Source organism: Falco cherrug, chromosome 7, assembly GCF_023634085.1.
Source record: "Falco cherrug isolate bFalChe1 chromosome 7, bFalChe1.pri, whole genome shotgun sequence".
NCBI classification, from domain to species: domain Eukaryota; kingdom Metazoa; phylum Chordata; class Aves; order Falconiformes; family Falconidae; genus Falco; species Falco cherrug.
Genome location: NC_073703.1, coordinates 72,636,361 through 72,657,336, shown reverse-complemented (window position 1 = coordinate 72,657,336; position 20,976 = coordinate 72,636,361). Strand labels below are relative to the sequence as shown.

Below are 20,976 nucleotides of genomic sequence, written 5' to 3'. Positions count from 1 at the left end.
AGAGGCAGCCCTGCCCAGCTATGGTGTTCCTGTTTTCTTTCCCTGTTATGAATGGAAAATCAAATGTCATAATATTCCACTGTATACCGGCTGGGGTTTTCAGAACCTGGGGCATATTTAACTTCAGTGATGAAGTAGTTAATTCTGTGGCAGTGACAAGTGATAGTTCAGAAACACAGACTGACTGTGTCTATCCCCATTCTGAGCCTGGTCCTGGCAACCAATACACCTTCTTGGGTCACATCTTGTTAATAAGCTTCACTACTGTGTGGGAGAGCAATCCAGTTATCTTGCCCATCCTTTCCTGTGTACCCTGGTTAGATGTCTACCAGGGAAAGCCATTTCTCATAGGAACGTAGCACTACAAGATTTTGCTTAAGTCACCAACTCCAGTACCATCATAGCATAGGCAACTACAGCATGCATCTCTTCCTACAGGAGTTGTTGGCACCCCAAGACCAGCCTGTCAATCTGTTACAGAAAGGTACTTGTCCAGTGGTTAGAAATGTTCTTCTAATTTTCACCTCAGTTGACCTGGAGCTAGTTTCTGATAATTTTATTCTAGCAACAGTGTTGTCCTCCAGCTGAAGTGCCTTTTCTTTTTGCTTGCTGTGTTCCCAGTGCATGTCTCTGTAACAGCTAAGTCCCCCTGAACCTTTGCTGAGCTAAGTAAATGTTTAAGTCTCCTTTTATGTGACGGTCTCTCCATTTCTCTCGTCTTCACAGTAATCTTTCCTGAGCATGTATAACTAAATCTTTATCTAAAGATGTTCACAAGACAGACCACCTGTATCCCAAAGAATGCCCTGAAACTGTTGGTTGATAATGCTACTGTAAGAATTCACTATATGTCACTGCAGCAGCTGTTCAAGATTGATTCCCAGCACAGAGTCTGTAAGAGATTCTTCTGTATTGTCTGATCAAGGAAAGACTTGAACCTTCATCTCTCACACTCTGGTTGGCTAGCTTAATCACTAAGATACTTACAGCCGAATTACTAGGAAGATGCACTAGGACAGATTTTTCCAGCTTCCTTTTCCCTGTCATAGTTGAGTAACCCAGGATGTCCTTAACTGCAGAAAGAGTTGCACTACACAAGCAGGCTTGTAGTGTGTTTTGCTTGGAAGTAGAAAGTAACAAAGCTTTCTCTGATTTCTGCCTTCTAGGAGAAGTCCAAAAGTATTCCAGATGTTGTTGCTAAGGACATGAGAGGTGTGCAAACCCAGCTCCGAAACCATGTGGCCCTGGAGCATGAGCTCTCTGGGAATGATCAGCAGGTAATGGAAGTAATGTGTAGTCTTTAATGTGTAGCCAAAACTCAGGTTCCCAAGACAATCATAATAGTAATTTGGTATCGTGAACCAAATTATTACAGGTTCTCTGTGAGAGACTGGAAATCTCTAAGGATCTTCCTTAGCCTTCTGATTTTTTAATATGTTCAAGGTCTGATGACAGTGATAAAGTAGGCCATTTAAAACCTTACAAATAAGGCACATAGTATAATGAACGCTGCTGAAGTGATTCACAGGGATATTTTTGATCACTGTTTAAAATGTATGATTATGCCAGGCTTTGTGATATGTTTACCTCCGCCTTCAAAGCATTCCAGGCGATTACAAGAAAAATCTACAATCTGGTGCACGTGCAGAGAAACTGAATATTCATTGAACACAGATTGCATTGCTTGACTATGGAGGATTGTAGAAGGAAAGATGGGGTGGCAGTCTGGAATCTTCAACAAGTTTAGAGGGATAGGTATTGGACTGGGAGAAAGAAGTATAGGGCTCATTTTACAAACTTGTGAAAAGTGTCAGCTCATGAGAACAGTTTCCTTGTGTGTAGATTTGCTTAGCTTCAACTAGACCAATAACGCTAGTATGAGTTTTCATCCTTTTTAGTAAATGTAATGGTATAGTTAACACTGTGTGTGTTATATTGACATTACTTAAGTAGTTATCCCAGTAATATCAGTGGCCTCATGCCTTGGCCTTGTGGCGAATAATGCTAGAGTTAATCCCACCAGCTGCTTGTTACTTTTAAAGGTAAAAAATCATGAGATATGCATGAAGAGAATGTAGTCGCAGTTAATCTGTGTGGTCATTGGGGAAAACACAGTATGGTTAGATATTATTTACATTACAGATGTAATAAATGATGTGGTAAAAAGGAGAAACAAAATCTGTCTGCCTATTTGAAAAATTACTGTTGTGATGAGCCTTAGGAAACACTGGATGTCACTGTTATTCCATTGAATTGAAATTAGGGAAGCTTTTGTTTAGCATGAGAAAAATGAGATCAGAAAATGTTACTTGAATTGTAGCTTCATGTACAATTAACATAACCCTTACAACTTTTCTGATACTACGTGAATCTCTATGGTTCTCTTTCTTACTGTCTTCTTTTGTCCCTGTGTGTAGCTGCAGGAGCTGATCCACTCCGCAGATCATGTTCTAACCCATTGCTCAAAGAAGCAGGTGGAAGACCTGAAAGCAAAGCAGCAGGCGATAGTGACCAACTGGAAGGCCCTAAAGTTTAAAGTGGCACTGCGCAAGAAACTTCTGGAACAAGCATACAAGCTTTACCAGTTTCAGGCACATGTAAGCACTTCTGCCTTCTGTCCACTGGTACACAGAGGAAAGCTGCTTTCAATGTGTGTGAATCATAGGTGTATAGTTCCAAGCTGCAAAGTTGATTTAAAAGGCTGCAGGTGGTATCTGTGTTATTAATCAAGTATTTCAGTGCTTGCAGCTATTTAGAAGGGTGTTAGAGGCTATGGATCTTTTGCCTTCTGTGTGGAAGGCTTGTATCTGGCAGTGTATGGGATAACTGATAGTTGTCAGAAACTGTCATCGCTTTGCAGGAGTAGCGGTAGTCTTTTCAAAGCTCTGCAATTCCCACTGAGTAAGAGTGATAAAAACAGATGTTAGACTCCCTTTTATAATGGCTAGAAGTTTGTTCTCTCTCTCAGGGCGTGCAGTAACCCTCAGTTAACTTACTTCATGGAATGTATCAACAACTCGCTGGTCTTTGCAGTAACCTCTCCAGTTGCTAAACCACAGTGATACGCATATATCAGTGTACCATCTGCAATGCACAGTAGCTTTGTCTCCAAAGGACTCAGTAGGTTGCTGAGCTGTGATTTGCCACAGAATACTTGGCAAACGTCGCTCTCAGTGAAGTCACTTGAGCTACACTACTGCAAATCAGTAGATTATTGCTGGATGTTCTGCAAGAGCAGTTACTAAAACAGCAAGGATGCCCCCTTTTATCATGAAGTTGCTAATGTAGATTTCTAGAATACTTGTATGTCTTTTTTATTCTTGAACTATTCCAGGTGTAACTTCAATTAAAGATACCTGTGGTAGTTCACATTCTGTTTCCATGTTTGCTGGGAAGCAGAGAATATCCAGGGTATGCTCACCTGGAAAAAAGCTTTCCATGTGTTTGTCTTAAGGTTGTGAGCTGGTATCAAGACCACAATAGAGTGTACGTGATGCTTTTGTGTTAGCATAAGAGGCTTCTGCAAATTAGGCTAATCCACTTTAAGTCTCTTAAAAGTGTTCAAACCAGCATTTGGCACAAACCAGTTTATGGCACTTTGGGTTTTTGAGAGTTTGGTTGCGTGCTTTTTTTAACTGTTAAGAATCCACTATTTTGTGCAGAATTGTTGATGGGGAAATAAAATTAATTTAGAATATGACCTAAGGAAAATTAGAGTGGCTTTACTGATGTAGGTGAAGGGTTCATTTGTCTACTGTCTTTCTGACAGTACCTAGCAATGATAGTAAGAACAAGGCAAACTTCTTCTAGTATGTATTCTTCTAACATATATTAGACTCTTGAAGTCTTCAGCCTGGGGGCAGCTTCATCAGGAGATGGATCTTTGTGGATTTATCTGTTATAGCATAGTCACTCAGTTTGCTTTGTTATTGATTGATTTCAGAACTTTATGTCATAAATTTATCTATTGACTTCAGATAGAAAATGTCCTGGTTGGTGAGGATGCTTTTTTCTTTTTATTGCTGGAACGATACAAAATACCTTTGGTTTGCATTTTGGCTGAAGTCTGTGATGCATCTTGTGATCTGAACGGCAAATCTGTAGCCTGTTTCTTGGTCTGGCAGAGTGTCCTTTCATCTTCATTGGTAAATTTGCAAGCAATGAACACCTTAGAAATGTATAAATCTATCTGTCAGTGCTTAATAGAGGGCTACACAGTCATTAAGGCACTTTCTTAACATCATAAAACAAAATGACCGAGCCAGGTGGCTGTATTCTCAGGGACATGCCTAGATGGGATTATGCCTCAGGTACCTCTCTGTCTCTTTGATGTCAGTCTGCTGGCAAGAAGTATTCCTGATCCTCTCAATTTTCACCTCCTTTCCTGACAATAATTCCTGAAGAAATGAAGAGCTGGTTCCACAAGTTCGGTAAGCTCATCTTTCTGCCCAGATGGGACAAGGCAGGATTATACAGCCATGTCTAATGACTGTAAGAATCTCAGTAGATCTAGGGTAGGTAAGAGCAGCTTTGCTGCAGAACATTCCCCAAACTGCTGAGCACGAGGCAATTTTGCTCCCTTTCCTCTTTCAGCTGTGCCAATAGGTCCACAAAATTTTGATGTTAGTCACAGCTGGCTGGTGTACATTTTTCATTAGTGTTGTTCATATGCAATCCATGGGGCTTTTTTGTTATGAAATTGTGCACAGATTAAGAAGTGAAACAAAACCAAATAAGCGTTCCCATGAAATGAGAATTCCGCACAGTCATCAAGTGTATCTCCTTTCATTCCATCAAGTACGATTCTAGTCTGATTAAACAGCAGAGCTGGCCCTAACTGACAATACACGGTAACAGCAGAGGGCTCCAAACCTTCCAGAACACTCTGTCAAAGCAGAGGAATTTAGACATAGGCTCAAAGTACTTCTGAATGATCTGAGGTTCTTGTTCTGAAGATTGTGCTAGGATCAGCATGGTCTCAGTTGAGCTCTGCTTATGTGTTTCCTGCAGGCTGATGCCTAGTCTGTCATTAAATGTTGCTGGCAGTGGCAGTCCAATAACCTCTTACTGGCTCTTGACTCATTTCATTGCATTAAATATCCTGAGATTAATAAAGATATTTTTTTTTCCTAATTCTTAGTTTACAATCTCAAGGATTCTTAGACGTTTGCCATGCCAAGTGCAATGTCAAGTTTCTACAGTGACATCCAGCTGTTGTAATTAGTTCTACAAATCAAAATGATGCCAATATGTGTGCACTATGTGGACCCCTCTAGAAGGACCACAGTCCTTTAGAGTAATTTTGTAGCTATGTTCACTGGCCTTAAGAAAAGAGTACCTTGGCTTTAAAGCCTAAACTCTTAGGACCCCAGATTGGCCAATCTCATTTTTGTGGTGCTTTTCTGAAAATGTTTTTTCCTGGCCAGCTTTGAGCTGTACAAAATTTTGATGATACGGATAAAAATCCTTGAGTAAAATGGAACAGGCACAAAGCAGTTTCCATTACATAGTTTCCTTCAGCAGAAAAGCCAGCAACCATTCACAACAGGAAAATTTTTAGTTTTCTGCAGTAAAAGAGCGTTTTTCTTCAGCAGTTACTATATATAACAGGTTTTTTAAAATACACTTAAAAACTTAAAGATTGTTAACTAACTCAGAATCAAATAAACTAATCCAAATATAATCACATTATAACAAAACTTAATTTATCATCCATATAATCACCAGTTCAGTCCTTTGCAGCCCTGTTTTTTTACCAATGGACACATAAGAGCAAAACACCTATTACAGATTGAAGTGAGGTGCTTAAAGTAAGTGGACTGGTGAAGGTGCAGAATCAAATTCAGAAAAAGACATACAGGGAATGTCACAGAAAATGTCAAATTATTTTTACTTGCACAAATTTCGCCAGTCACAGTCAGAAAATAATTCTTGGAGATTTGGTTTAGGATGTACTTGCTCATAATTGCCTCAGCTGAATACTTCAGGCGTTTTAAGGTACTATAAATATGTTTATTGGTTCATCAGATTTTGAAAGTGAACTAACATTACATCCTTGTTCCTTCTAGAACTGTGTTTCTGTGCCATTCTCAGTTGTATAGTCACACAATTCAAGAGCTGAATCTGCATACTTGATAATGCTTAAGCATTTTTTTCTGTCTTGCCTTTTTTCCACCTTTATTAGAGTGAGTGGATTTGTTTTTCACCTGCAAATTCTCAGTCTTGTTTTAGAGTATGTGTACACCTTAAGTTTCAAATAGACATGTATTAGCCAAAGCTAAGTCACAGAAAAGTAGGGTGATATTATTCTATCCTCTGTGAAGGAATAACACCAGATAATAACACTTAAGAAATGACAGACTAAAGGGCAATAAAAGATATCATGTTGTCATTGATGTCATATAACACAGTTTGATATGATATTACATTATGATCCATCACAGTATGTAGGAATTCTTGCAGTCATGTTATCCTCCCTTGTTAAAATTCTAGAAGTACTCTAAACCCTAATGAATTTTTTTCTTTCTTATCTGTGATTTTATTACCTATTATTCACTTAAAGTTGAACAGCTAGTTTATGGTTTTCCTGCCTGATAACCCAAGCTTGAGCTCTAACCTCAGCTTCCACATTTTCTTGCGTTCCAGGTGTGGGACTATATCTTATGGACAGCAGAAATAATAAGGGAAATGAGAGCCAAGGAGACTATTCGGGACATTTCTACTAGCAGCCTGAGACTTACCCAGCATCAACAGCTACTGGCAGAGATTGAAGCCCGAGAAGAGAAGTACAGTCATGTTGTACAACTAGGACATTCACTCTTGCAAGATGAGGAAACAGCTTCAAAGGAGGTAACTGAAGCTCGTTTGAGTTTGGGCACACACATTCAGCTGCTCAACACCAGTGTAACTATCATTCTACACTATATTGTGCTGTAAGCATACAAAAGCATGTGTACACTCACACAATTTCCATATACATGACTTACATTTGCCTTAATGTGTTACCTAGTTTGAGCAGAAAAACACCTGTTCCATATCCTACCTGAGCAGTAGACGAGTGCTGGCATCTCCTGAGGGCCCACTGCAGCAAAGCTGGCTTATTTGAGAAGTTTGCTGTGTTCTGAGCAGTGGAGATAATTCTGCCAACTTCCCAAACTGGGTTTTCACATGAATACTATGCTTCGTATTACAGTGCTATATCCATACCAGATCAGGCTGGACAAAAACCTGTCAACCAAAGAATGAGAACACTCAAACATATGAGAGAGTTTAGAGATGAATTGAAACATTTTCTGTAGTAATGATTTCTGCTGGTATATTTAATTCCCTGCAAATGAGAGATGGAAATCAAAATGTCAGTTTACTCAAGACAAATAGCTTCTAAGATTCTTACAGTATTATCTCTTTTCTAGTATGTACTGGTTTATTTCTCCACTGACAATTCATTAACTTGTCTCTTGATTATCTTCAGAAAACGGCTGAGTTTGTGCAAAGTACTCTCCCATCTGACCAAGCTAATTCCTGAAAATTTTGCAATTGAATATTGCAATGTATTACCACAGTAACTAGAAATCTTCCTGTCTGTAAAGTCCCTTGCCTGTAGAAAACTGTAGGGAAAAATATTTATAGAAGGCCTGTGGATATACAAAGTTTGGAAGGTGAAATTACATGGTCTAACATTGAGGCATGTATTCACTGATTAGGAGGATATGGTATGTTGGTAACTTCTCTAAGTATCTGTCCTATCCCAATTTGAAGTGCTATAATTGCACTGTTACGACTAAAAGTAATGAAGAATTAGGATTTAATTCTGGTAGGTACACTTGTGAAACAGTTATCTTTCTTTGCTCTTGGCTTGGGGTGCTGTATATGCTGTAAGAAGCACTTCTCCATTCTGGAAATGAGATACCTCTGATTCTCTTTCTCACCAGATGTAAGTGCTAGAGCTTGTTCTGCTTTTTTCTGTTTGATAATTCTGTTGCAATTCAAAGGGCTTATCCACCACTCCACTTAATCCTTTCTCCTCGCACCTTACCCTGGTCCATGTGGTATAAAGACCAACATGAGTTTTCCATTGGAAATGGTTTTCAGGTTCAGCAGAAGCTACAGGCTCTGTTGGAAGAGAAGGAAAATGTATACAATGAATGGAAACAGAAAAAGGAGTGGCTGGAGAAAATACACCAAGAACAAATGTTCTACAAGGATTGGGATCACCTGGACATGCTCCTAAACTCACAGGAGGTGAGTGAATTATAAACTTGAGGTAAGTACTTAAACCCTTCAAGCATTTGAACTCTTCCAAACTAAAAGGGGCACTGCTGTTCGCCTACAACTTAAAATCCTGTGTACTGACAAGACACACTTTTTTGTTGCTATAATATGCATTGTGATATCCCTTGGAGACCGTAGCAATGTACAAGCACCTGCATTTCTTATGGGGCTTAGGTGTGGAACCAGAAGCAAAAAGATGATCCTTAGCTGAAAGATAATTCATTGCAAATGAACACAAGAGCCAGCAGATCAGTCACAACAGAAGAGGGAGTCAACAGTCCAGTATTAGTCAACTTGCATGCAAACTGCTTAGCCACTGGCAAGTTGTTCTGTGTGCTTCAGAGAGAAGGGAAATTGTAAACAGTATTTGAAGGAGGACAGGGAGATTACTTTGCTGGAAACTTCACCCCAGGCTGAGGGTTAGCGCTGGGGAAATGCAGCTAGTAGGATATGGATGTTGGCAGTGTGAGTTAATCCAGGAAAAGGAATTGACTTCTCGGTTCTGCAAGGCGGTTGATAGCAGTGTGGACAACAACTGAAAGAATTTGATTGTAAGGAATATTAGTTTCTGTTGGATGCAGTAGAGAAAGATGAGCTAATGAAACAAGCCCTCTCATGAGAAGAACGAGCTGATATAGTTAATGCAAAGACAGAAGGAAGTTCTTATAATCATTTTGCAGCTCTTGAAATAGATTTTTTTTCCACCAATATTAGATTATCTTTTGTTGTTCTTGCACTTTCCTGGATTCATGCAACCTTCTAAAAGGCTCCAGCTTGAGGTCTGACATATGCTGTGACAAAACTGAGTGCAGAATTCAGACATCTTTTCCAGTCACACTCTGCAAATTCATGGATTGATAGATTGCTGTATGTGTGCTGAGACTTGGCATGCAAACCACATCAGAGGATTGAAGATTGCCCAACTGAAGGGTTGAAGCAAAGCTGAAGGAGTGTTGTATCTCTGGGTCATTTTTTGTTAAGGAACTATAATTCTTAATTCTCCAAGACCACTGGCAGCATAATGTAATGAATGGCTCTCAGTTTGTGCTGAGCTCTGTTTTCCACCAGTGCTTTGTCACTGGCACTAAACCTTTTGGAAAACCGACCCTGAACTGTGCCATGTGGTGGTACTTAACCCATTGGGACTCATGGGCTTGGAGCCTTCTGCCGCTCATTCCTTGAAGAAAATGCGTATCTCCATAATTCCCTACAATTGGCACCCTTGGCAAGCATGGCCTGCGTTCTGAGTTGGTGCTGAAACATGAAACTAAGAGTGTTTCACCTTGGTTCAGTTTCTGGAATAAAATATTACATAGTTCTGCCCATAATTTTTTTTATTTGTTGCTTAATTAACAAATGGCACAATTTGCATTATATCAGTCTCGATTTCCTACCAAGCAGTGATACTGCTTGTAAGCTAAGCTCCTGCATGAGTAGCATTGTCAGGGAAAATATAAACTCTACCTAATTTTTTCAACTGTATTCTTTCTCTTTTCATGAAATGGAGATCAGCCAACATGCAGAGACTCTGTGGCTGTGGCATCTGCTTTGCTGTATATACCTCAGAGGTAAATAAATGCATAGGAAGCTACTATGGGGTAGCGTTTCTTCTTGCCCCTCAGTCATGAGTCCTGGTGGCAAAAGACTATGTTACCCTTACATGAAAGAGGCTGCATCTGGCATTTCTGGTATGCCCTCAGCACATTCTGTACAAGTAAACTGCAATTCATATTACTTCTTTATTCAGGTGAATTTACCATTGCCATATGCTCTGAGGTAGACTGCTACAGAAGGGGTGGGTGTTCATTACAGACTGGGGAAATGCTCTTGGTAGGATCAGTTACAGTGCCTGCCTCCTACCACAAGTTTCTTCAACCAAAGCAAAGCCTAGATTGAAGACTGTGACCCTGAGGATCATGAAGGGCAGTTCTATTATCAAGAGTCTTTCTTTCATAGGATTTTCTCTGTGGACTTCCAAGGAGCCTGGTACTCACAGTGAGAACTGAGTTCAGGAGGTGGAACAGTAAAGCATGGATACTTGGCTGTCCCTCCCAGCACCCCTTCACAGAGATATTTTACCGTCAGGGAGAATGACAAGAAAATAAGGAGAGGGGAATGATGACAAGTTGGTCTCATCCGTGCAGGTATAGAGAATGAGGGAGGCATGCATACGCTCTCATGTTCGCTCCACCACCCTCTGCCTCTGAATTATTTTTTTTTTAAAAAAAAGAACACTTACGTTGAAAAGAATCCTCTGGCTATGGAAGGAAGATTCATAAACTCTTTGTTTCTCTTTTTGCTTATATTTAATCCTCAGAAGATTACCACGGATTGAAGAACTGTTCCTTTTGTGAGAGGTCTGTACATGTAAAGAATTGCAGTTGCATGCTCTCAGAGTTACTGTTATAAAAAAGTAGGTCTTAGTGGTGTTGCCATATAGACAAATGTCCCTGATACTGCAGTTGGTGGCCATGTATCTACCTACAGTACATGAAGGAATTACAGAATGCCATGGATTTCTAAATTATCAGAGTCAGCCATATGTTTCCTTCTTCACTGACAATAGTCCCTACCATCACCAAGGTACCACAGTGCCTAGAAGAGACTGTTATGGATTAGTGCTGAAATTTAACCCAGGAAATATGCAAGTGCTGTTAGATGGGAAGAAAAGATGCTGAGTTTGTTCATATCCAAGGATGCAAGCAAACAGATCCTCAGTGAGCTGTGAGCATTCAGGATGAGTTTCAACTTCCGCTACTCTGGATGCACCAGTTAGGCCGATACTGTGAACAGCTTTCCTTTCATGAGCTACTAGCTTTCTTCCATCATAGTGACTCATTCCTGAGTTGTCCATTCTTGTCATCTTGCTTTTAACCCACAGCTGACACTTCAGCAAAAGTGCTTTCACCAATACTCTTTAGCTCTCAGGCAAGCCAATGTTCCTAGGTAGCTGCCTTTTCTTCATGGTATGTCTCAGCTATACTTCATATTCCATTGCTACCTGTGCATTTTAAATCATATTTTGCTGTCTTTAAGTTAGTTTTACTGATTTGAGACCTGGCAATGCTGATGAGCACCTCAGTGTCGAGAGCAATGTCAGTCCACAGTGAGTATAAATACAGTGATGCAGGTTTAGGCTGTTATGCTGCTGAGACGACAGAGGTATATGTGTTTACATACAAAATAAGCTGTGTTTGAAGAATTTATGGGATGAAATCAACAAAGAAGGCAAATCATTGCAAGAGGTGGCTCATTTGCTGCTGTTCACAGAAGAACAGGATGGAATTTACCTTCTGCCTTAATACGTAGTGCGTCAGCCTGGCCCTGAATAGAAACGGTACCACAATTCTGATTCCTCTATGGCTGGAATTCCTGTATTCCCAGACTATCCCCCCACTGCTTTTCTTCTCTCATCTCTAAGTGTGGTCATTCTTCAAGTGAGTCACTCCTGTGCTGCTAGACTCCCATCTGAATGAGAGAGAAATAGCAAGAACTGCAGAGCTGTCTTTTGCAGCTGCCACCGTCTGCCTTGTGGATCGCTATATACAGTTTGGCAATGAACTTAGTTCATTGCTTCACTTAGTTCCTTAGCCACTATTTGTATTTTACTTCTCTGCATTTGAAAAAAAATTGGAAGAGGAATGTATTCCTTTTGGATGCAGCTTTACTACTACTATATGGAATTAAAATGTGGCTGCATAGTGATGCAGACTCTGGTCCCTAGGGAGACAGGCAGGATGGTAGGAAAGCAGTCCTTTCAAATGCGTTTTCAAAAAGTATTCAGCCAAGGCATCACTTGAAGACTATCGGACTACTTTCCCAATGGGAATTTTGTCATTTAGTGCTTTCAGAAAGGACAAAAGCAAGCACACATGCAAAAAGGATTCCTGTCAGGAAACAAGTATAAATCTCTCCACCCCTTATGTTTCATCTGACTTTTGTGTTTGAGGTAAAGCTCAGTCATGTGCATTTTACTTTGCACATCTGCAAAATAAGTGTGTGAGAAGGCAGCTTCTGCCACCCCATAATTGTTTTGATCCTGTTTTCCCAGTACTTCATATGCTTTAGAACAAGTCTTTCCCCCAGCGGCAAGGAAGAGGGGAAGGAAGAAGGCCATAGAGGAATGTTTTAGAGCTAAGAACTACTACTGAGAACTGCTTTCTCATTCGCTGTCGATGCCAGTGTTACAGGTTTGACTTTATGCCAGCAACTTATATTACATCCAGGTTACTTAAACCTTAGAAGGTTTTCTGCAATATTTAGTCTAGGATTGTTCTATGCTAAAGAAAATAGAGCACATGTGGACAAAATTAGGCAAACATCTATCTCTCTGTTTTTTTTTTTATTATTACAAATTCGGTTGTGCCAGTGCATGGAACTCTTACAGGAAACTCTCCTAAGGCCTGGAAACTCAGATCTTGCCATTTGGAGTGCAGACAAGCAACAGCTGAAAAAGAGAAAGAAGCAAAAAAATCATTTTTGCTTTGAGCAGAAGCAGTGTCCAGTACACTCTGCTCTGTTCTAATCTTTTTACAGCAGCAGATGCATTGCTCAGGTTAGCTGCTTTCCTTTTTTTCGCAGATGAAATAACAGTGAGTTCGCAGGCTGTCTCTGGCAGGCGTTTTTGGCTCCCTCCTACTCTGTCTGCAGTCTCACTGTCAGAACACTCAGGGAGCAGAGCCTTATGCTCTGTAATTTATCTTTCTGCTTATCCCACACTCGTATCACTTTGCAGACCTGACAGGCAATGGTAGCAGTATTGGAAGAGCTGTGCATTTTTATTTTGAATGTGGATTTTCTTAGTTTGTAATTTTTTTTTCTGGTGAAGGTGTATTCATCTCTCATTCCTTTGCTTCAGAGGAAGAATGGAAATTTCCAGTGCCAAAGGAAAAAGGATTAGGAGTTGGTTTTAAAAACAGGGGGAAAGGCAAGTTCCTGTGGCTTTGATTTTTGCATCGTTTAGGACTAAGCTTCAGAATGTCATGCAGGGACCATCGCTGCAATCTTTCATCTGCAACCTATATCTCCACTGTGGAAGTGATGCTGTCTTCCAGCAGAATGACCCCACCTCCTCCTTTTGAATCTGTTGTGCGGGACAGGCCTTTTCAAAAGGTGCCAGCATCAGCATGGCATCCTCCCACCGGTCAGGCAGTTGCTGCAGGAAATGCCAGCTCACCACCAAGCAGTGTGTCTTCTGAAGCTTACTGTTCAAGGTTAGATGTCATCCTGGCACACACAGACCGGAGGAAAGGTTTTGGGATCACTAGTCGCTGTGTCAGTCCTTCTGATGAGGCATCCAGGTGTTCCAGCCCTCCCAGGGACCCCCGGGGACGTGGATATGAGGTTTCTGGCATTCGGTCAACATCTGCATCTTACAAGCAATATTCAAAAAGAGAAAAAAGTGTTCATCATATTTCTCCCGAAAAAAACAGTCCCTTGAAGCTTGCTGTGTCTTTGCCCTCTGATGTCCTTTCCTGCAAAGCTCCACCAAGCTGGACATCACAGCTGGATGTTGATCTGTCTGCTGTTCCAGCTGTTTCTACACTTGGCAGCAAAAATCTGCATGCATCCCTGGAACCTTGCAATTCTCTCCCACCCCAACAAGGCTGTAGCCAGTGCAGTGTGCAAATGCCAGACCTCCATGTTTCAATGAAGCTTTACATTTCAACTTGCAGCTTGACGATAAAGCCTTTTCAAGCAGATTCCCCTGGAGGCAGTCATGCTCATTCAGGCCTGCTCATGCCGCAGTTAGAGAAGGTGCCTGAAACTCCAGCCGGTCTTCCAACAGGATCCCAGAAACCAAAACAAGACTTCCCTTCAGGTGGGTCTCCAGCCCTTCAAATCACCAGATTTCATGTGACTTCCTCTAAGTATCCTGGCCTTCCCCAGCAGACTGTCTCCAGAGATGTATGTTTGTCCCCAGCTGTGCTGACTGGAAGAGAAGATACAGCTAGTGGGAATGAGGTCACGAGCAAGGATTTAAATCCAGAGCTGATTGTCTTTCAGAACCACCCTTCATCTAGGCCAGAGTTCAGGAGGACTCCATGTGATGGTCTAACACCTGCTCACCATAAGGTTTCCAAAATCACCCTGATACTTGCCACCCCTTGGACTGCTATGCCTATCCATGTGGTAAGAGAATTTAGAAGAAGCCCAAGTCCAACAGCCTTTATCAAAACGCATGGTTCAGATATAGCTGGTCCACCTTTTCACCCTGTGGAGATGGGGGCCGGCCTCTCTCTATCAATGAATCCAGTTTGCTGCTCAGGATTACTTTCTAGCCATTGGGCAAGATCTGGTTTGAGACCTTCCCAGGAAACATGCACTCTGGAGAGCTTATGCCCTGAGAACCTTTTGACAAACATACCAGCTCACACCACGTCTTCAACTTCCAAACACACAGAGAGCACGTGGTGTCCATCTATCGCTGTTAATATTGCATCCTTTGGATCTGGGAGGAAAGCGGTGAAGATTTCCATTCCATTCTAGGAACGTTTGCAAACAGAAGTATTAAGTTCTGTTAATGAAGCCATGTGGATTTCTTTTTGTATGCTTCCTACCATGTTCCCACTCCTGAGAGATGATGTTTGAGACAATCAGAAAGCTGCTTGCATTCTGCTGTCACCGAGACTGGAGCTACAGCTTAATGCATTCGAAATGAAGCTGAGCACTCTGATCTGCTCAAGCACTTAACAAATGTTTCATTTTAACCATTAGAGTACTATTGTCAACATGACATGTTCAGTGCTATGCATGTGCTTACAGAGCTTGCATAATTGGGTCATAGTGTTCAGCACTGTGAAGGTTCAAGATTTCAGAGCCAGGAACTGGTTTTCTTCTCTGCTAGTCAGTCTGGGACCTGGGACAAATCCTCAGTGTAGTTTTTCTTTGTTTTTTCTGTTTCACTGTTTTAATTTTCTTACTTGCAGATTATGCTGTATTTCTTTCTAGACAGTTAATTCCTGGTTTTGTAACTTTTAAAAGTAATACTTCTTTTCAAAACCCAAAATATTTAAGTGTGTAAGAAGATGTCACTTCACACACACATACCCCACCCCCCTTAAAAAAAGAGAGGTACCACCCTTTCCTGAGGGAAATGAAAGGAATTCAGTCTCCACAGCATCTCAAGTCTGGATACTGCAGCTAAGTTTCTAGCAGTGAAGCTATGGGGAGTTTAAGAGGAAGTTAGTCTGCCTTCAGACAAATGTTTCATAAGTAATTATTTCACTGATGATGTTTTGTGGGCATAGGATTCTAGTCTGACACCTACTACTTAGAGGATAGAGGTTGAGGTTGTGAATTTTGAAGGAGGAGGAGATAGGTGGGAGTAAGGGATTGGAGCAGTTATGAGAAAACGAGTGCTGACTTCTGTCTGTATTTTTCCCATGTACATTTCCAATATCGGATAATTATGCCAATGAGAGAGTATGCAGTGGGAGGGGGGAAGGAAATTTTAAATACTTTTAACATTAGAACTTTGCATCTAGATTGTGAGGCCAGAGGCCAATAATACAGTGATGTCACTATGATAGAAGAGGTGTATGTATTTGTTAGCATGATAGCTTGTTATAACTTTTATTCAAATGAAGCGTAGTACAACATATTTGTGAACCATATATAATCATGGTATGAAGTGCGTTTATTTACTTTGCTAAAAATTTTTTTCATTAATTCTTTTTTGTATTTTCATTCATCAGAAGTAAATCAAATCAAACCTTGTTGTTATCTACCTGGCAGAGAGTTTGGACTTGATTACATGCTTTAATTGAAGTCATTTAAAACGGGGAGTAAATCTGGCTTTTAGTACATGCTTAGAGCTGAAAGATTTTCAGTGGAGTTCCAGCAATCTCAGCAGCAAGTCAAGGGCAGGCAGTGAGGGGCAAAACCTGTGGAGCTTGTTATACTGTGAAGAACAGAAGCAGGAGAAGGGAGTGAATTTGCACAAATACTTAAAATAGTTTTTCTTCTAGAGAAATAAAAATGACACTTCTTGGAAGGCAAGTTTCCCTTAGGGCTGTGTCAGCTCCTAGTGTATATAAATGTGAAGTTGCAGCATCCAGAGAGCATAGTTACCCTAATGACTAAAATGTTTTATTCAGTTTTTCTCCAACAGTTAGAGCTGGCCTGTTCTGTCACATGAAGTGTGTATGTAGTACTGTTTTATTTAAAGTGAACTTTTTTTTGCATTTAATTCTGCATTAGCTTGTATGTAAGAAGTCTTATGATAGCGTGGCTAAATTTATGCAATGAGCTCAGAAATGGTGAAGAACTGCAGTTAAGTAGGGTTAAAACCTCTGCTTCTGTGCTTTGCACTGTTAACAACTTTGCTATTTGTTTCATGCTTCATCTCAAATCTCAGAAAGGGCCAAGTTCATTTTGTGGTTTTAACCATCTTTGCAAGTCTTCACTTAAAAATGAGCCCATTATGTAGCCAGTGGTGAAGTCTTTGGTGTTTTATGTGGCTGAACATTACATTCCTGATGATGGGCCATGATTCATAACAGAAACAGACTTGAAAGAAAGTTTATACCTGCTGTGTGCCTGGTATGTTACCTGAGGAGAGCTATGCAGTGTTTTGTATGTGAAATCAACACATCTCATTCAAAGCAGGAGTTTGGGGACCTGTCTAAAAATATGCCAAAAAGTGATGTAGTTGACCACAGGCCAGCGTTGCAGCATGGGAGCCAGTTTCCATTCTGCTTTCAGATTGGTATAACAAATGCTTAAATGAAAAAAATGTTGCAGTTCTGATTCTAGCAATTGCTCTCGTAAGATTTGTATTCAAAAGACGAATGGAAAGTTTTCACCTCACCAGCTCTCCAAGAAGCACTGTTAGTACTGCTGGGGCTGCTCTCTTCTAAGCGCACTGCTGTCGCCTCTCCTGTAACTTAGGCAGCCGGTTTTCTTGTGCACCAGTTTTCTTTCTCAGTATTAAAACCTGGGTACCCAAGAGCATTTGCCCAGGCTTCTACTTGGAGAACCTGGTCCAAGTCTTTTGGAACTCAGGAGGACTTTTTCCCACTGCTGTAACAGCTAAAGGAATGGGGCTTTGAACGCTTGGTGTTACTTGTGTGCAGTGATTTTCAGTGGGAGCAAGGCACTGAGAACTCCAGTGGCAGCTGCTTATGACTCACCGTCCCACACGCCCGCTCTCAGATGTCTCTCTTCTCTTTTCCAAAGAAAGTAACCGTCTTTACCAGTAGATATCCATTGCCTTTTTCTTCCACCACAGATATATGAGCAGAGAAACTAATGGCTGAGCATTTCAGGTATCAGAGTTTGCAGTTTCACTGCTAACAGTTGCTAAATAAAGGTTGAGGAGTAACATGTGGAAAATTACAGGAATTTTCTGCTTCCTCAGGTGAATCTTCTTTGACCAAAATTGGCAGATAATCCACAAAATATCACAGAGAAGCCACAGTGCTTTTAAAGCAGTGTTTAAAACACCAGAATAGACAAGCAGTATGTGACTGTACATTTGTGTACCCCAAACAGGAGTGAGTTAAATCTAGCCAATAACGTTTTATTTCCGTGATAGTAACAGCAGTGTAAGTATGGATGGTAATTATAGGTGGTTTAACAGAGCATCACAGTAGGCAGATCTGGAATACACACGTGTAGAGATCTTCCTCCACAAGAGCAAACTAAAACCAAACAAACTGTCATAATTTCACACACTTGATGAATAGGACAGATCAAAGGATTAAAGTTTGAATGACACAGTATTTGTCTTCGGGTGGGGGTCGTATTTAACATGCATAACAGAGGCATTAATGTTAATGTATTTCTTTAGGCATCCTGGTGATTAATGTAATGGGCCAGACTTATTAAAACTTAGGTCTGTTGTACAGTGGCCTTCCCCTCTTCTTGACAGCGATTACCGTGTTGGGATTTATTCACCTTTCTTCTGATAATTGGCATAGGTTATTAAAAAGCAGTTTGAACATCTGGCCTGGGCATGATATTCTTCTGTGCATTTTTCTGTATATGCAAAATATTCCTCTCATTAAGTCCCCAAAATGAACGAGAAAGTCAGGCCAGGTCTGCCTGTCAGTCCCCTTAGTCACAGCTGCCAAGGAGGACCGACTGGCAGCAGCAGTAACAAGGTCCATCAACAGCTGGAGATCAAGGTGGTGGAGCGAGGTAATGACTGAAATCTGGCTTCTGTCCAGGAGGACCAGGGCAGGCTCAGACCTCCCCTCAGCGCAGCTCAGGAAGGCTGGCCAGGGCTGAGCCTTGGGGGACCCCTGGGAGGGCCATCTGGGGGATGCTCAGGGCCACCACAGCCTTTTGGTGCACTCAGACCCCAACCCGTAGGTGTGGATTCCCCTGCACACAACATGCGCCTGGGAAACTTCTTCAGAAGATACTCTGTGGGGTTAGACAGTCATCAAGTGCTTCTGTGCCGACAGCGAGCACCGTTACTGGTTTTCTAAAGCAGCTGCCAGAGAGTATCTTTTCTGTCCTATAAAAAACAGCCTGTAAGATTGCTGTGGAACAGCAATGTTTTGCAAAGCAAGAGAGATCTCTTTAGACGTTATTTTTCCTGTGCATGTCTGTGGTTTTAAGGCACAAATTAACTTAGGTTCTTCACCAGCCATCTTCTGAAACTATTAGCGGTTGTGTTGGTTCACTGATTCTACTCGGTTTCTTTCTTGCCTCTTAATTCTTTCGCACTGTATTACTGGTCTCAAATTCTTCTTCCATCTCTGCTAATTGTACTTTACCCAGGTAGAGTTGCTGGCTAGAATTTCTCAATCTTATCCAAATACCTAGGATTCCGTGAGCTCACAGAATGGATTACACAGTGCTATATCCCAGCTGATAAACACAGTCCCTCATAGCAGCCTGAGCTTCAAAAGTCTTTCCAGTCATACTTACTCCCCTGTGAACCTTGTCCACAGGTAATTTTTGCTCATGTCCCATCACAGCCTCTGATTAGGGTTTTTTTGTCCTGCTGTCATCTTGTCATTCAATAAAGGAAGAACCTGCAGGCAACTAAATCCACTGGAAAAGAATAAATTCCTACTGGCTTGCAGAAAAGCTTATTTTTTTGTTAATAGGTAACTACATTGTTTGTTCTTTTGCATTTGACAAAACTGAAGGTAGGAGAAGGCATGGCAGAAATAATTGGGAGGCCAGTTTTGTTAACAGTAGAAAAGAGTCAAGAAACACAGGTGTGCCTCAGAAGTGTGTGAATTAGTTAGAAAAGGTTCTCACAGTGTCAAAAGTGAATAGTGCAGAGGTCAGTTTCCTTAAAATTGCATTTGTTATTTTAAAGTAAGGTCTCTCTGTGTCAGAAATGACAGGACAGACAGTAAATAAAATGAATGCAGGCAAGTTGGAAAGATGGCCTGGAAAAATAACAGATGTAGTGCACTTGGTGCAGGTGCAAGCTGTGACGTTTTTCAGAAATAACCAGCTGCATAAAGATATAATGGGGACCAGTTGGTCTGATAGCAGTTCTTCTGAGAAGTTTATGGAAGCTTACAGTAGATTGCAAGGTGAACTTGGTTCGTGGTATTGTGTACAAGTTAAAACACCATGCACAGATACACGCAGAAGATTACAGCTTGAAAGGCACACGTAAGCTCTCTGCTGTCTTCACTACCTTCACTCAGACAGCCTTGTTGCTGATTGCCACTTATGGCATCAAGTATTAGGAAACTCATTTCAAAATAAGTGGAAATGAAGAGAATCTGGAGGAGAGCAGTAAAAATAATCCAGAGTCAAGAAGACACAGCCCTTGTGGAATGTTTGATCAGATCGTGGTAGTTTTAGCCTAGATTTAGTAATTATCTCCTTAGTGTGAAAAGGGCAGTATATGATGAGGTGAAGTGGTAGCAATGCATTTTCAGGCTAGGTATTTGTATTTCAGGCTAACAGTAAAAGTACAGGAATAAATTGCCCATGGAGGCTGCAAAGTCTCTGTTATTGGAAGCCTTCTAAGAAGGAATCATACAGACATCTGTCAGACATGACAGTGTTAATCTAACTTTGGATTACAAGGATGGCTTAGACCTCTGGAATTCACTGCCAGCCTTGTGACTCAGCGATTGCGACAAGCAGCGATCGGTCACTTTCCTTAGCTGGAACTGTTAGTGCTTCTCTTTCTTGCTCAAGACCATGGGACTCTACTATTTGATCTTCAGTTTCAGTTGCCTCCTGTTCCTTTTCTTTTCCCTCTCAAGTGTACCCTCAGCTGTGGAGTTAATACCTCTTCTCACATTTATGCATCAGGTTTATATGATAATTAATCCACCTTAAAAATATCACACTTTTTTTTTATAGATTTATTTGAAAAGCAGTGGCCTCGGAAGCTCTGTAGATGAAGTAGAACAGCTGATAAGGAAACATGAGGCTTTTGAGAAGCTTCTGGCATCACAGGATGAGAAGGTATGAAAATCAACAGCAAATATTCTACCAACCCATGAGCTAGAATTATTTTAATTTTTTTAAACATGGCAACACAATAAATTGCTGACAGGTGCAATATGCCTGATATGCGTGAACCAAAGAGAAAATGGGGAGGCTCAGGGAAATAAGAGGCAGAGCAGTGGAGAACAACTGTTAAACGCTCCATGCCCAAGTCCTGCTTGTATTGCCTTGCAGTAGACAGGAAAACTGTTTAGCAACTTGAATAATGGCACTTACCAGAAGAAATGTTTGAAACAGGCCAATATTGTGTGTTACGAATGTCAGAAG

General features: G+C 41.0%; 1 protein-coding gene across 1 annotated transcript in view; it reads left to right on the top strand.

Annotated features, from left to right (window-relative positions):
• Nucleotides 1-20,976, top strand: part of SPTBN5 (spectrin beta, non-erythrocytic 5) — a 99,137-nt gene that overhangs the window by 34,597 nt on the left and 43,564 nt on the right. The window contains exons 30-34 of the mRNA XM_055715039.1: nt 1,167-1,277; nt 2,418-2,597; nt 6,646-6,849; nt 8,092-8,241; nt 20,563-20,667. Coding sequence (XP_055571014.1) covers nt 1,167-1,277; nt 2,418-2,597; nt 6,646-6,849; nt 8,092-8,241; nt 20,563-20,667 — 750 coding nt within the window. The remainder of the gene's footprint in view (nt 1-1,166; nt 1,278-2,417; nt 2,598-6,645; nt 6,850-8,091; nt 8,242-20,562; nt 20,668-20,976) is intronic.